This window comes from Hemicordylus capensis, chromosome 6, assembly GCF_027244095.1.
Source record: "Hemicordylus capensis ecotype Gifberg chromosome 6, rHemCap1.1.pri, whole genome shotgun sequence".
Lineage (NCBI taxonomy): Eukaryota > Metazoa > Chordata > Lepidosauria > Squamata > Cordylidae > Hemicordylus > Hemicordylus capensis.
This window is the reverse complement of record NC_069662.1, coordinates 137,320,293-137,334,972: the sequence shown is the minus strand read 5'-3', so window position 1 is coordinate 137,334,972 and position 14,680 is coordinate 137,320,293. Positions and strand designations below refer to the sequence as shown.

General features: G+C 41.1%; 1 protein-coding gene across 3 annotated transcripts in view; it reads right to left on the bottom strand.

Annotated features, from left to right (window-relative positions):
- Positions 1–14,680, bottom strand: part of STAM (signal transducing adaptor molecule) — a 54,243-nt gene that overhangs the window by 19,784 nt on the left and 19,779 nt on the right. For 2 of the 3 annotated variants that reach the window (XM_053260836.1, XM_053260837.1), the window contains exons 3-6: positions 5,367–5,442; positions 5,181–5,276; positions 4,020–4,166; positions 3,031–3,121 (exon numbers count right to left, since the gene is read on the bottom strand). In XM_053260836.1, coding sequence (XP_053116811.1) covers positions 3,031–3,121; positions 4,020–4,166; positions 5,181–5,276; positions 5,367–5,442 — 410 coding nt within the window. Of the gene's footprint in view, positions 1–3,030; positions 3,122–4,019; positions 4,167–5,180; positions 5,277–5,366; positions 5,443–9,587; positions 9,607–14,680 lie in introns of those variants that run through there. The other variant, XM_053260838.1, reaches the window with a different exon arrangement.

The window sequence follows — 14,680 nt, the reverse complement described above, 5'->3', positions numbered from 1 at the left end:
CTAACAATTAAAATACATTTTTACTCAAATTTGAATATATTCGCAGCGGGGAAGCAACCTGCCTAGAGAGCAGGAGGCTGGCTGTTGGTCCAGATCCCCGCTGATGTGTTTACCAGAATATGGGAAACTCCTATACCGGGCAGCAACAATATAGGAAGGTGCTGAAAGGCATCATCTCATATTGCGTGGGAGAAGGCAATGGTAAACCACTTCTGTATTCTACTAAGAAAACTAGGGATGTGCTAATCGATTCGGATACAAATCGATTTGTACCCGAATCTAGCTGATTCGGGTGATTCGGAGACAAACAAATCACCCCTGTGGTCCATTGGCTAGATTCGGGTACAAATCGAATCGCAGCTGATTCGATTCAAATCGATTTGGGTTTTGGATCTGTCCTATTAATTTCCCCAGATTCCCAGCTTTCATTTTTTAAAAAAAGCTAAGCTCTAGCCCTTATAGAGGTGGAGTTTTGGAGCAAAATGTGTGGTCACTATTTTTTAAGTGTTCAGATTCTTTGGTGTATAATAACTTTCACTCAATGAATCCTTATGAGGATTCATTACACACCTTCATTTCTTCTATTCATTTTGACTGTCTTTTAGACAGTGCCAATTGTCAACTGCCATGTGCCAACTACACCCCACTCCCACCCACAAGGCAGTGAGGTACTACTCAGTTTAAGTTAAGCGCCTAATGGGTGGAGGCTACCACCCAAATTGCAGAGGGATTGGGCAAAGGGCTGGTTTTTGGTGAATTGTTGAAGCTTTCCATAGGAAATCATGTAGGTTTCAGCAGCCCCATAACTGCACTTGGGGGGTGCTGGGGTGGCCCAGAGTGAGTGGTGGTATAGTGAACAGAGGGTTTCAGCCACCACCATGGGTTTCTAGCCCATGGGGTTCAGGGTTCTGTTGTTTCTGACGTGTTCTGAGTGTAGATTCTCTGGTAGCAAATGAGATTTTCAATACAAACCATGAATCCACTCTCATTTGCTACCATAGAATCTACACTCAGTCCACCTCAGAAACAACAGAACCCTGTACCCCATGGGTTAGCAACCCCATGGGAGTGGCTGGCACCCTATGTGCACTACACCACCACTCACTTTGGGCCACCCCAGTGCCCTCCAAGTGCACTTATGGGGCTGCTGAAACCTCCATTATACCTTATACGGAAAAACCTTAAAGATGAGTAAACTTCAACTACTCACCAAAAACCAGCCCTTTGCCCAATCCCTCTGCAATTTGGATGGTAGCCTCCACCCATTAGGCACTACCACCTCACCACACTCTTCCACCCCAGATCCCACTTTATGCCCCAAATCTGCCTCAAAGACACTAAACCTTCAACTATTCACCAAAAACTAGCCCTTTGCCCAATCCCTCTGCAATTAGAGAGCCAGCGTGGTATAGTGGTTAGAGTGCTGGACTAGGACCGGGGAGACCCGAGTTAAAATCCCCATTCAGCCATGAAACTAGCTGGGTGACTCTGGGCCAGTCACTTCTCTCTCAGCCTAACCTACTTCACAGGGTTGTTGTGAAAGAGAAACTCAAGTATGTAGTACACCGCTCTGGGCTCCTTGGAGGAAGAGCGGGATATAAATGTAAAAATAAAAAAAATAATAATAATTTGGGTGGTGACCTCCACCCATTAGGTGCTACCACCTCACCACACAGATCCCACTTTATGCCCCAAATCTGCCTCAAAGACACTAAACCTTCAACAATTCACCAAAAATCAGCCCTTTGTCCAATTCCTCTGCAATTTGGGTGGTAGCCTCCACCCATTAGGCACTTAACTTAAACTGAGTAGTACCTCACTTCCTTGTGGGTGGGAGTGGGGTGTAGTTGGCACATGGCAATTGACAACTGGCACTGTCTAAAAGACAGTCAAAATGAATAAAAAAAAATGAAGGTGTGTAATGAATCCTCATAAGGATTCATTGAGTGAAAGCTATTATACACCAAAGAATCTGAACACTTAAATAGTGACCACACATTTTGCTCCACAACTCCACTTCTATAAGGGCTAGAGCTTAGCTGTTTTTTTTAAATGAAAGCTGGGAATCTGGGGAAATTAATAGGACAGATCCAAAACCCGAATCGATTCAATTCGGATCAGCCGCGATTTGGATCCGAATCAAATCTGGGGTGATTCAGATGGGTCAGATTCGGATCCAAATTGAATCAGGGCTGTTTCGATTTGGTTACAAATCGAAACACAGAAAATCCGAATTGCACACCCCTAAAGAAAACCACATGGCTCTGTGGTCGCCAGGAGTCAACACTGACTCGATGGCACAACCTTTCCTTTTCAAGAGTTTTTAATAAAAACAATCCAACATCAGTCATACTGAAGACATTTTAGCAGGAAATTAATTCAGATTATGCTCAGCTAAAACCAAGACAATTGTTTCGATGTTTACATCAAAATGTAGATCCCTGAGGTGCCGAAATTTTCAGGTGAGATTTTTTTTTACTTTCAAGGATTAGGCATTCATTTAAATAGTTTGTTATCTTGGAAGGAAGTGAGAGTAACAAATATACTATTATGCCTCTTCATCCTTGCATACTTGAGTTCATCGTGATCCATAGGAATGAGATGCACACAAGCACCTATATATCAAATGCAATGTTTGACTTTCACTCATTCATACCACGCACACACCCCACCAGTTGCTCAAACCGTTTTGGAAGTATCTCACTTTCAAAAACCATTTACAACATAGGGTATATATTGGTGAGCTGCTGTTTGGCAGGGAATGACGACAACACCACCTACAGATATAACTGATACAGGTCTTTGGACCTATATCCCATTTTTGCAGTTCTTTTCCATTTCCTCAAACAGTAAGGCCTTCCTTTCAAAATAGTGCCAACTTCCCAAAAACAGGTTGCACAAGGCATGCATGTTGAGTTTATAAATATGTCCAGTTTATTCCCTGCAGAATAAGAATTTTTATTGCAACATTTCAAGAGCCTGGGTCTTTTTTTTTTCTTTTTTCTTTTTTAACATCAAGCAATAACCCACCTTTAGCTAGATCTTCCTCCTCTTTTTTGTTTGCCACTACTCCAGGATCTTTGGCTACCAGAGCTGGGCTTGCTTTTGCTTGTTCTGCAGCCTGAATGAAGAATAGAAATTAATAGAAAATTCAAAGCAGTACATTAAATCAAGAATTTAGTATATTTGAAATATACTAGCTATAAAAGGACATATTTTAAATAATCTATTTAAGCCATACTAACCATCCTGTAACGCCACAGGAAGAGGGTATTATCCTCTTTCAAGGATAAATGTAGATGTAATTTGTTTAATTGGATGTCGGATGTAAATGTTTGGGAGGCATGCTGCATTTGTACACACCATTCTCCCTGCTCCTGAACCCCAGAAACTTGTTCTTAAAGTTAAAGGGAGCCTTGAGAATGGCATGGGATCTAGTATGCATGGCCACAGAATGAGGGGGAATTCCTGGAAACCAGGTGGAAGCACCTTCCTTTTGGTACATAAAACAACAACAACAACAACAACAACTATTTATATACCGCTTTTCAACAAAAGTTTCCAGAGCAGTTTACACAGAGAAATAACAAATAAATAAGATGGCTCCCTGTCCCCAAAGGGCTCACAATTTAAAAAGAAACATAAGACAGACACCAGCAACAGTCACTGGAGGCACTGTGCTGGGGGTGGATAGGGCCAGTTACTCTGCCCTTGCTAAATAAAGAGAATCAACATGTTAAAAAGGTGCCTCTTTGCCCAGTTAGCAGGGGCCTGCAACTCCCCTAGCTTTTGGGGTGCCAACAGCATGCTGCGCCACTGAAGGGCTGCCGTTAGAAGACAAACGTTAAGAAGTTAGGGATCTCACTCGGCTCATTGGCCTACCTGAGCATTGCTCTAGACTCTGATGTGAACAAAAGAATGAATCATGACTACATTTAGGCAGCAGAGACAACTTGCAGAACGCTTGGTACTGCACTTTGCCCACCTTAAGCACCGTTTCTGGAACGTTGGCATTTTACCTGTGAACCAATAACTGGAAACATAACACCTTGCTCCTTAAGATTTTTTATCATAGCAGATATTAGACTAAGTTGGGGGTCGTTCTTGAATTCATCTGTCCACTCTACCATGAGGGCTTTTAATTTCTCACAGACCTTTGGATGACCCTGTGAAGGATAAAACTGTATAGTTTATTATTTACATCATACACCTTCTCATCCTTTCAACCTTTAACCCTCTAGAAGCAATACAATGCTTATATTAGTCCACATTAACCTCAAACCAGTTTCTAATCCATTCCACCTTAGATTGTTGGAAGACACTTTAATACAAGAACCTCCTAAGAACTCTAAAATGGCTTTGATTTCAATAGCATAGATACTAAGGCTGTTTTCACGAGCAGCCTAACCCAGGCTAGGGCAACCTGTGTGGCAGTGCTGCCCGCCTGCCTAACCCCAATTCAAAGCCCAGCCTTTAGCCGAAGTTAAGGGCACGAGCATGCCCTTAACCCTGGCACTGGGACTGTGTGTGTACTCAGGCTGCTTGCAGCCAGAATGCACACAGAGATGGGTGCCTAGAGTGCCTGTCTCACAGGGGGTACCGCACAGTGCATTGTAGGATATGTGGAGGCCAGGATACCTCATCCAGGCCTCTGAAGACCAACACTGTGTGAAGCAGCACAGATCATATGGGAGTGTGTCCCGCACTTCCCACTAGCACTGAGGAATTGTGTGTGGGGGGGAGGTAGGTTTAGTGCAGCCTTCCCCCTGCCGCCCCCGCCAACCCTCCCTCCCTGCCTCCCGGTCAAGTGAAGTGAATACCCTTACTGCCACCTTCCCTAAATCCTGCTGAGGGGATGAAGATTAAGAAGACTCATAAAATGCCATCTAAATGCTGTGTTCAAGTGGTAAGGAGAGAGAGATATCCTCACAACTATAGTCTCCCTTTTCCTGGAAATCTGTTAAAGCAAGGGAGGGAAGATATTCTGACTGCACTGTTTCCTCTCCCCCAGCCGAATTAACAATCTTTTCTCTCAAGTAAATCTTTATAGCAATTTCTCCCACATGTAAAAAAAACCCCTGCATTTAAGCCCCTTCCCACTGCCCAAGCTTTACCCTACTTTTATTTCAGTTTCATTTGAACTAATATTGTTCAATTTCAACAAGTACCAAATATATTACCTTATTTAACACGTTGCTTACTTCACTAGCAAAATCTCTTGAACACACTTCTAAGTGAAATATTTTACCACAGTTTGAGACGCATGCTCCTAGAAGCTAAAGAGAAAGAGAAATCAGTACTGAATATTACACTAGAACTTAAAGATTAAGTGAAGTAAAAAAAAAACCCACACAACCAACACATACTGTTAACGCTTGCATAGCAACATGAGGATCCTTGTGGTTCACTCTCTTCATAATAGACCGAAGACAGTCCTTAGGCCTAATAAATAAGAAAAGTGGTTTTTAAAATATACTGGAACAAACCACAATGTTCATTTAGAGATAGAAAATTTACTCACATATAACTTGGCAGGTATAAAGGGTTTCTTTGTCTTAAAACCCTCCTCTGCTCACTTACTACAACTCTACTGCCACCAATCCCTAGTTATCCTTAATAATAAATCACCCTTGAGTCTCACCCCTCCTGTAGAAGGTGGTATTAAGGCATGGATGTGGCACTGGTAAAATATAGGAATACAGATACAAACACAGATACAGTGTAAGCAGTGCTCCTGAAGTGAGGAGTCACTGCCTTAAGCATATGCATACTTGTGCAAGACCACAAGGCCACTGCTTCCCATAATTCCCAAAACAGCACAAGCTAATCAGAAACGCCCACATAACGCAGTGTAACATGTGGGCCGGTATTTTTATTTAACCAATTTCTCAGGCAAAAAGTAGAAAATCCACAGAATTCAAAAGAGTAAACCCCAGATTCAGGGAGCAAGGTTGGATACAAAAGGCAATGGTTTCGTTTAGATAGTAACCTATTTATAAAGGTGGTTCTAAGTTTACTTTGAGGGAGAATAGAGCAGGAATTAGATGGCTCCAATAGCCCAGAAGCTGTTGTCTGGTGGGCCCTGTTATTTGCAGTTATGCTATTTGCAGTTGCAGGTATCTACAGAAAATATACACCCAACCACAATATTCATGGTTTAGGGTCTCAAGTATACACAGTTTTCGGTGTGCAGATCCCTCTATATATAGTTGTGCTCTTTGGGTAGTGAGAGGAGTTTGGAGAATGACGGTTTGGAGGATGACGGTGTGTGAGTTTTTCGCTGTAGAAACCCCATTTCAAGTGCTTTTGGAAGCTTTGGTGTCCTCAGGCAGCCATTGAGAGCCTTTTGGAGCCACTGCTCTTGAGCTTTTGGAGCGTGTGTGTGTGTGTGTGTGTGTGTGTGTGTGTGTGTGTGTATAGACCAAGCCTATGGGAGGGTTTCCTCTGCCATTCCTATGGAGCTTCTTGGAGGAGCCTTGGGCAGCACTGGTAAAATGCTAATTATAACTTTAACTTATTTATTTTATTAATTTTATTTCTATACCACCTGATATAGAAATTTCCAGGCAGTGTACAAGTTAAAACATAATATAAAATATTTAAAATGTATATAACAGATAAAAAGTCTCAATAAGTAAAAACATATTAAAATTTAAATCAGTTAAAAGCCTGGGAAACAGGTACATCTTGAGATTTTTCCTAAAAACAAACAGAGAAGGAGATGCTCTTATTTCAGAAGGGAGTGTATTCCAGAGCCCTGGGGCAGCCACAGAGAAGACCAAATCAAATCAATCAAATTAATCAATTTAATTTCTTTTTAAAATATTTTTCAATTGGTAAAAATTTACCAATTTTAATCTTGGTAATTATAGTACTGTACTGTACCGTACCATATAATTGCAGTTAATTTGAATAGCAATTAGAAATGTGATTATACATTAACATTCATTTTAAAGTATGCACTGTACTATACAACACCCACAAATATTTGATCTCAAGTATCCACTGAAAATTGATTTAAGGTACTGTATCCATTGAAAACTGATTTTAAGCATCCATTGAAAATTGATTTTTAGTACTGTACCATATCAATTTAAAATCAATTTTAAGCATCCATTCTAAATTAATTTTAATTATCAATTACTGCCCTGTACTGTACTTTATCAATTTGGTGTGGGGGTGTTTGATACAATTACTGTGCTATACTGTACATAACTGTACAAATTTTTCCTTCCTCCACAGCCAAAAGGAGCAAGAGCACAGCGGAGAGCTCTACTGAGGGGAGTGGCAAAAGGTTTCACAAAGTGTTGCCCTTGAGAAAGAAGGTGAAGCTGCTGGACATGCTGGCTGGTGGGTATAGTGCAGCATCCATTGCACGCCATTAAGGCATCAATGAGTCTACTGTCAGATCCATAAAGAAACGCGAAGCCAGTATCCGTATGAATGTGGTGTCCGGCACATCTCAGAGTCTCAAGGTGATGTTCCATCCACGCAATCCCCACATGGAACAGATGGGAAAGGCCCTCAGCCTGTGGATAGAGGACCAAGCCCAGAGAAACTTGCCACTGAGCAGACCAATAATCTGTGAGAAACCACTGAGGCTCTACAGGCCAATTCTACAGCGGATTGCAGCAGAAACTGCTGGAGCACCTGCAGAGTGGGAGAGCTGAGGGGGTTGAGGTACAGTGCTATGCTCCACCCTTATTTCCTCTTTGTGGGGGGGGCAGGGGTGTGTGTGTGATTTTCCATCATTTTCCAGGGCTCCAGAACCTAACCCCAACCCCCTTATTCCCATAGACTCAAGGTCTCATTATTCATGGTTTTGTTATCCACGATTGTAGACAGGAACAGAATCTCCACAAATAATGAGGTACACCCATATGTTTAATTATGAAAAACAGTGCATGTGGCACATCTTCAAGTCACAGAATCTGCCCTTTAAAGACCACTGAATAATTTTGCCATTTTCACATAATGGTGACTAATGTGATAAACAGCAGATTCCTTTATTACGGTCATCAACCAGCTAAACAACACCACCTAGTAATCATCATACATAACAAACTGGAAAAGGGTATACCTACATCATCCATGTATCTCTTTACAAATTGTACAAGCTACAGAACAAAATTTAGCCACATTTAAGGAAACGGAATCATTTTAATCAGACAAAAATGTTGAAGATAAAACAGATAAGTACGGCTGGCATATTTTACTAAAAGTGTGTGTATGGGAGGGGGGAACTATTGTGAATATCCTTATAAAATGAACAATAAAGTAAAACCTGTGCAGTTGTTTCAACAGCTCTGGTACCACGAGGGCACAACTGAGCTGTATAAGGTATTTTCTTATATTTCCTGTCTAACAGCATTGTATGAAGGACATTAACACTGGGCAAGTCAAAGCTCTTTAGAATTTTGCTATTGTTAGATTATTTAGATAATTTGTGGGTTTTAAGGAGAAGAGTTGGTTAGTCATAAATATATGTCTTGGAAGGCTAGCTAAATCTAATTGGCCTTCCACATCCAATACTCACTGTTTGAGAGTTCTCTTTGCCCTATCAGAACCCCTCTTAATAGGTTCTTCCTACGAAAAGCCATAAAAATATAATTTCTGCTTTAAAGATCTTTTCCACCTTGAGTCATGGCTTATCAACCATGGTCAGGTTGATAAGCCAACAGAGCAGAATAGCAACTTTAACCAATATGTAAAAAATGCATAAACAGCAGCTAACATCTAAAATTCCTATTTTTAAAATACTGGGGGTTTTTTTGGTATCCAAGTTCTTTAAAAAGGTATTTATTATACCCATTATTTCATTTTAATATCAAGCATTGATATCCAGCAACTTGGAGGAAGGTCTAGTTTAAGTTACACTGCAGCTTTCGGTAATCTATATTTGGTGGTGAATATGTTTTACAAACCTCTGCATCATACTTAGCACTACTAATTATAGAAAATGCTGCCACATAACATGATCATTTCGCACTGTACAAGACTGTGAACGTGGCTTACTGCAAGGAGAAGCTGCTACCAAGTTTTCTATTAAAATAAATGTAAAAGAAATACAATTTGGAACAAGTGGCTTTCATATTCTACTTTTTCATGAGTTAGTAAGTGCATTTGAGGGGGAAAATATCAGAACTGAAATATGTATAAGTATCACTATCATCTGCTAAGATGGCATTGGGAAACCTGTCATTTACATTAATACAATGTTTAAACCATACTTGATTTATGATTGATATTTTAGTTCATATTTTTAATACTTGCAAGTTGTCAAGTAAAAATGTTAAATATCTTTGGTTATAAAAATAATACATTAAGTGTTGCGCATGGAGAATGCTTCTGCATGTGTTGTGGTACCTCTGGGGTCATATATGGAAGGCACAGACAAATGCAGAAGGAAGTGGGTACAGATAATTGAAAATCACCCCTTCCCTCTGTGTGAGCACAGAAGTGTTCCCCACATGCAACTCTTAATCTGGATGTTGGCTGCCAATTTTAAGGTCTTTTTAATAGAAATTATGAGATTATTAACAGGAAAACCACATATACTGTACCATGCTGAAATAAAGTTAACTTACAGAAACATAGAACTGGAAGGAGCCTGACGGTCATTTGATGAACCTCACAAGCTAAGGGAGAATTCTCCCCATTATCAATAGTTGTCCCCCTCCCCCATTCCAAGACTGATTCACAGTATTCAAACTTTAACATGCAACAAGCAGAAGTGAATAAGGTACAAGTTACCTGCAGGACAGGAAAGTTTACAATTACTATCTGACATGAATCATCCAGACCAGAAATAATGCTGTACTCTTAATTGCAAATCCAAAAGGTGACAAAAGTATAGCATATTGTGATTAGAATTATGCAAACAAATCTTAATTTTCATAATTTTTGAATAATTAGAGTACGACATTTAGAATGTTAGGCTGATACAGAAGTAATCAATCTCTAGAATAGCTGAGAAAAAAGTGTTCATCATGCTAAACTTCTATAATAATTCAACTAAGTATTCTGCTTAAGAAAATATTCAAATGTGCTTGAGGGCTGATTCAGAGACTTACATTTTTAATCAATTTTAAAATTAAGTCACTAGTATGGATTAACTTCATATCATTAACATTTCAAATTAATGCTATCTGTACTTAATGGATTGGGATGCGAGTTCAAACTGCATTGATCTATTACTTTAAATCAATTTAGAGAAGTTATGTGGAAAGCTAATCCAAATTCAAACACATGTACCACTAAGGACCAAAAGACAGCTGCAATTATAGGGTAGGATCAAATTAATTACTTTAGGCAAACAGGAGGGCTTTGAGCCAGCCCAATTATTATTATTTACATTTTACATTGAATTTTTATTGATTGATTGATTGATTGATTCATTATTATTATTATTATTGATTATTGATTATTATTGATTATTATTAATAATTTTTTATTATTATTTACATTTTACATTCATTTTACAATGAAATGCTTGACTTCTGCTTTAGACAACAGATGCCCATGCTGTATCACAGACTACCTTTGAAAGTCAAAAGTGGGTTTTTAGGTGGTATAGGAGCTACTCTTACATAAGCACAAGTCCAAAGCTGCCTAAGTTACATAGAACTAGTTGGACTATTCTTTGGATCACAGTCACACACTAGAAACCTAATTGAAAAATGGATTCAAGTTTGGCCCCTGACATTTTGCTCACACCCCAGCAAGAAAAGGAAAGTGAAAGAAAAGGAATCAAGGCCCCATGAAGGAACCGGGAAGAACAATACTTATTTGTGCTCAGAGTGAGCCGCAAACCCACTGCCATGAGGAGGGAGGTAGGGATGTGCATGAACAGAGGTCCATTCACTGGTTCGGCACCGAATTGGTTCGGCGCCATGGGGAGGGGAACAGCAAGTGGGATCTTTAAAAAAAAAAAAAAGAGGAGAGGAGAGCAGGTCCTTACCTGCTCTCCTCTGCCGCATGCAGCTTCCTACTGCAATGGCGCTGCCCATAAGAACCCGCACAGTGTCAGCACACACATGGTATCTGCACATGCGCGGGCACCATGTGTATGCCGGCACTGCGCACTGGTTGTTGGGAGCAGAACCGTCGCAGCAGGAAGCTGCATGTGGCAGAAAATCTCTTTTTTAAAGCTCCTGGGGAGGAGGAAGGAGGCTAAAATATAGATCTTGTTTTGACAAACTTCTTTGCTTGTATATACATGGAGTAAACCTATTCCATTGCCGCTGTCTTTTGGTCAGTAGTGGTGCATCTTGTAAAATTTTCTGAAGCCAATTAGAAACAGAACATGCAAAGTACTTAGCAATGAGCTGTCTACTCATATAAAGATATCAAAGTAGTTTGCTTTATAGTGAATTTCTAGTTCACACGGGAAGTCATTTTTCTTGTCTCCTCCAGAGTGGAAATGAGAGCTGCTCATAGAAATCAATGGAGAAATCAAGAATTTCAGCTGAGCTGTGATCAGCAGCATGTTTACCCTCAAACAAATAGCAGCCCAGACAAGAATTCATGAGCTAACTCAGATATTATTTCAAGTGAAAAATGAAATTTGCTTTTCTAATATCAATATAGAATCCTTAATCCCCATATTAGTATGTAGGTGTGAAATAACAGATTGCAGCACCCCATAATACAGTCCACTATTAATATTATAGGTCAGGAGCGTCAAACCGCTGGCCCGCAGGCCAAATCTGTGGAGCCCAACTAACTGGCCAGCCTGAAGCAGTCCTGTGACAAGCTGTCACTGCTGTGTTTCTTCCCCACTCCCGTGCATCAGACCAGCAGTGTGTCTCTTTAGTGGTCAGCGAAACTCCTCTTGCCGCCAACATTTCTCTCCTCCCCCTTCCACCCTGTGCCCCAAGAAAAAGTTGTGGGTTGCTTCCTTCCTCCCAACGTTGCCACGCTCCTTTCCCCTACATCCTCATGCTAGGCTCTTCAATGGTTTAAGTTCTAGCCCGGAGAGGAAGAGAAAGACAGAGAAGGAGGAAGACGAAGGCAGAGGGCAGCGCAGGGTGCTTTTTTCTCTTAGCTTGGGAGGGAGGAGGAAAGGAGAATGAAAGGAAGTGAGTTTGTGAGAGAGGAAGGGAGGAGGGGAGGAGGACAGGAGAAAAGAAAGAAGGGTGAGTAGGGGTAAGTGGAGGAAGAGAAGTTCTGCTTTTCTTGGGTATGATGTTGCTTTGGAATTATTGATCCGATTACCAAGTTTCTAAAACCTGGTTTAACATCTTAAAAATATGATGGTTATGTTGAGAATTTCTTCTGAAAATAAAAATAAAAAATCCCTGAGTATATTCTGGTGTAAAATGTAGTGCATTCAGCTAATTTCAGTGGCAGGATTGTGTATGCAAAATTTGTTATCTGTAGATCATCAGGAAATAGGATACTCAGATTTTATTTTTAAAACTACCAAAAGAATTATTTAAAATTCTCCCCAAGCATATTCCAGTGTAAAAGTAGGGCATTCAGCTAATTTAAGTGGCAGAACAAGAAAAGGAAGAAAAAAAAGGAAGAGAGTGAGAAAAAGAGGAGGGAGGAGGAAGACAGAAGGTGGACCACAAGGCGACAGAAGGCAGCACAAGGCTATGTGAGGCCCCCTTAAGGTGCATCAGAATCAAATCCAGCCCTCCACTTGAATGAGTTTGATGCCCCCGCTGTAAGTTAAAGATGGGGTGGAGGATACCTTGAATTTCCAGTCAAAGATACAATACACCCTTCATATTGATATAAAGATAATGCTTCTTAAGTTGTCCCCTCAAACCTTCTCCTAGCCCAAATCCAGTGCTCAACTGCATCTAAAAGGCAAGTGTGTGGGGTGGGGAGGAAGTCTTGAAAAACTGCAAGTTGACGCCTGTGTTTGAGTCTAGTCATTAAGTCCATGCTGGCTTAGGCCATCTCCTAGAATAGAGAGAGACTGATTGTACAGGAAATTCAAACTTGTCGTTTGAGTTACTAGAAGAACTATGCTTGCCTACATGACATATTCCCTCAAGAACAAGCCCCACAGTTCCTACTGACATTTCTTATGCACAGATAGGAGTCAACGGGGTCTGGTGTCCAATTGCTAGCAGGTGGGAGGGACTAGCACTATAAAGATCAGAGAAATTGAACACTACTACTGTTGATAGGATTTACGGGGACCAGAACATGTGTAAGTTAGTTGGTCTTCTGGTCTCCAAGTACACTAGAAAGTAGGGATGTGCGAAACATTTCGGGAACAGAACGATCTGTACCCGAAACAGCCAATTTCGGGTGATTCGGATCCGAACCGAATCACCCTTCTGGCCATCCGAAATTTTTCATAGCCAGACCGAATCACCTCCTTTTCGGCTCCAAATATTCGGATTTTGACGTCTATTTGAATTTCCCGCCTTTTTGCCTCCCATTGATTTCAATGCAAAAAGGTCTGAAATTCTTCTACTCGAATTTCGGGTCCCAGGGGCAAAATAGTGGGGTGGGGTGGCAGTGCCTAATGGGTGGATGCTGCCACCCCAGTTGCAGAGGGATTGGGCAAAGGGCTGATTTTTGGTGAATTGTTGAAGTTTTAGTGTCTTTGGGGCAGATTGGGGGCATAACGTGGGATCTGGGCCAAAACAGTGGGGTGGGGTGGTAGTGCCTAATGGGTGGAGGCTACCACCCCAATTGCAGAGTGATTGGGCAGAGGGCTGATTTTGGTGAATTGTTGAAGTTTATGCGTCTTTAAGGTTTTCCCCCATTAGGTATATTGGAGGGTTATCGCTTCACGTCGGGGGGAAAGGGGTGGCCTAGAGCGGTGTGGTAGTGCTAACCCATGGGGTACTTGGTTCTGTTGTTTCTGAGGTGTTCTGAGTGTGGATTCTATGATAGCAAAAAGGAGTGGATTCATGGTGTCTCATTGAAAATCTCATTTGCTATCATAGAATCCACACTCAGAATACCTCAGAAACAACAGAACCCTGCACGCCATGGGTTAGAAACAAATGGGGGTGGTTGGCACCCAGGGTGGATTTGATTTAAATCAAACTGATTTAAATCACGATTTAAGTCATGATTTAAATCACTAGCAGGGTGGATAAAAATAAAAAAAATCCGATTTAAATCAAAAAAATCGGATTTTTTTGATTTAAATCGGATTTTTTTTTATTTTTATCCACCCTGCTAGTGATTTAAATCGTGATTTAAATCAGTTTGATTTAAATCAAATCCACCCTGGCTAGGCCACCCCTTTCCCCCCGACGTGAAGCGATACACCCTCCATTATACCTAATGGGGGAAAACCTTAAAAACGTGTAAACTTCAGAAATTCACCAAAAATCAGCCCTCTGCCCAATCACTCTGCAATTGGGGTGGTAGCCTCCACCCATTAGGCACTACCACCCCACCCCACTCTTTTGGACCAGATCCCAAGTTATGCCCCTGATCTGCCCCAAAGACACTAAAACTTCAAAAATTCATCAAAAACCAGCCCTTTGCCCAATCCCCCTGAAATTTGGGTGGTAGCCTCCACCCATTGGGCACTACCACCCCACCCCACTATTTTGCCCCGATACCCGTTTTTTAATCCAAATCGATTCGGATTCGGATTAATTCAGATCCGGATCGAATCAGGGGTGATTTGGATGGGCCATATTCGGATACAGAACAGAACAGGGGTGTTTCGGTTCAGATCCGAATCAAAACACCGAAC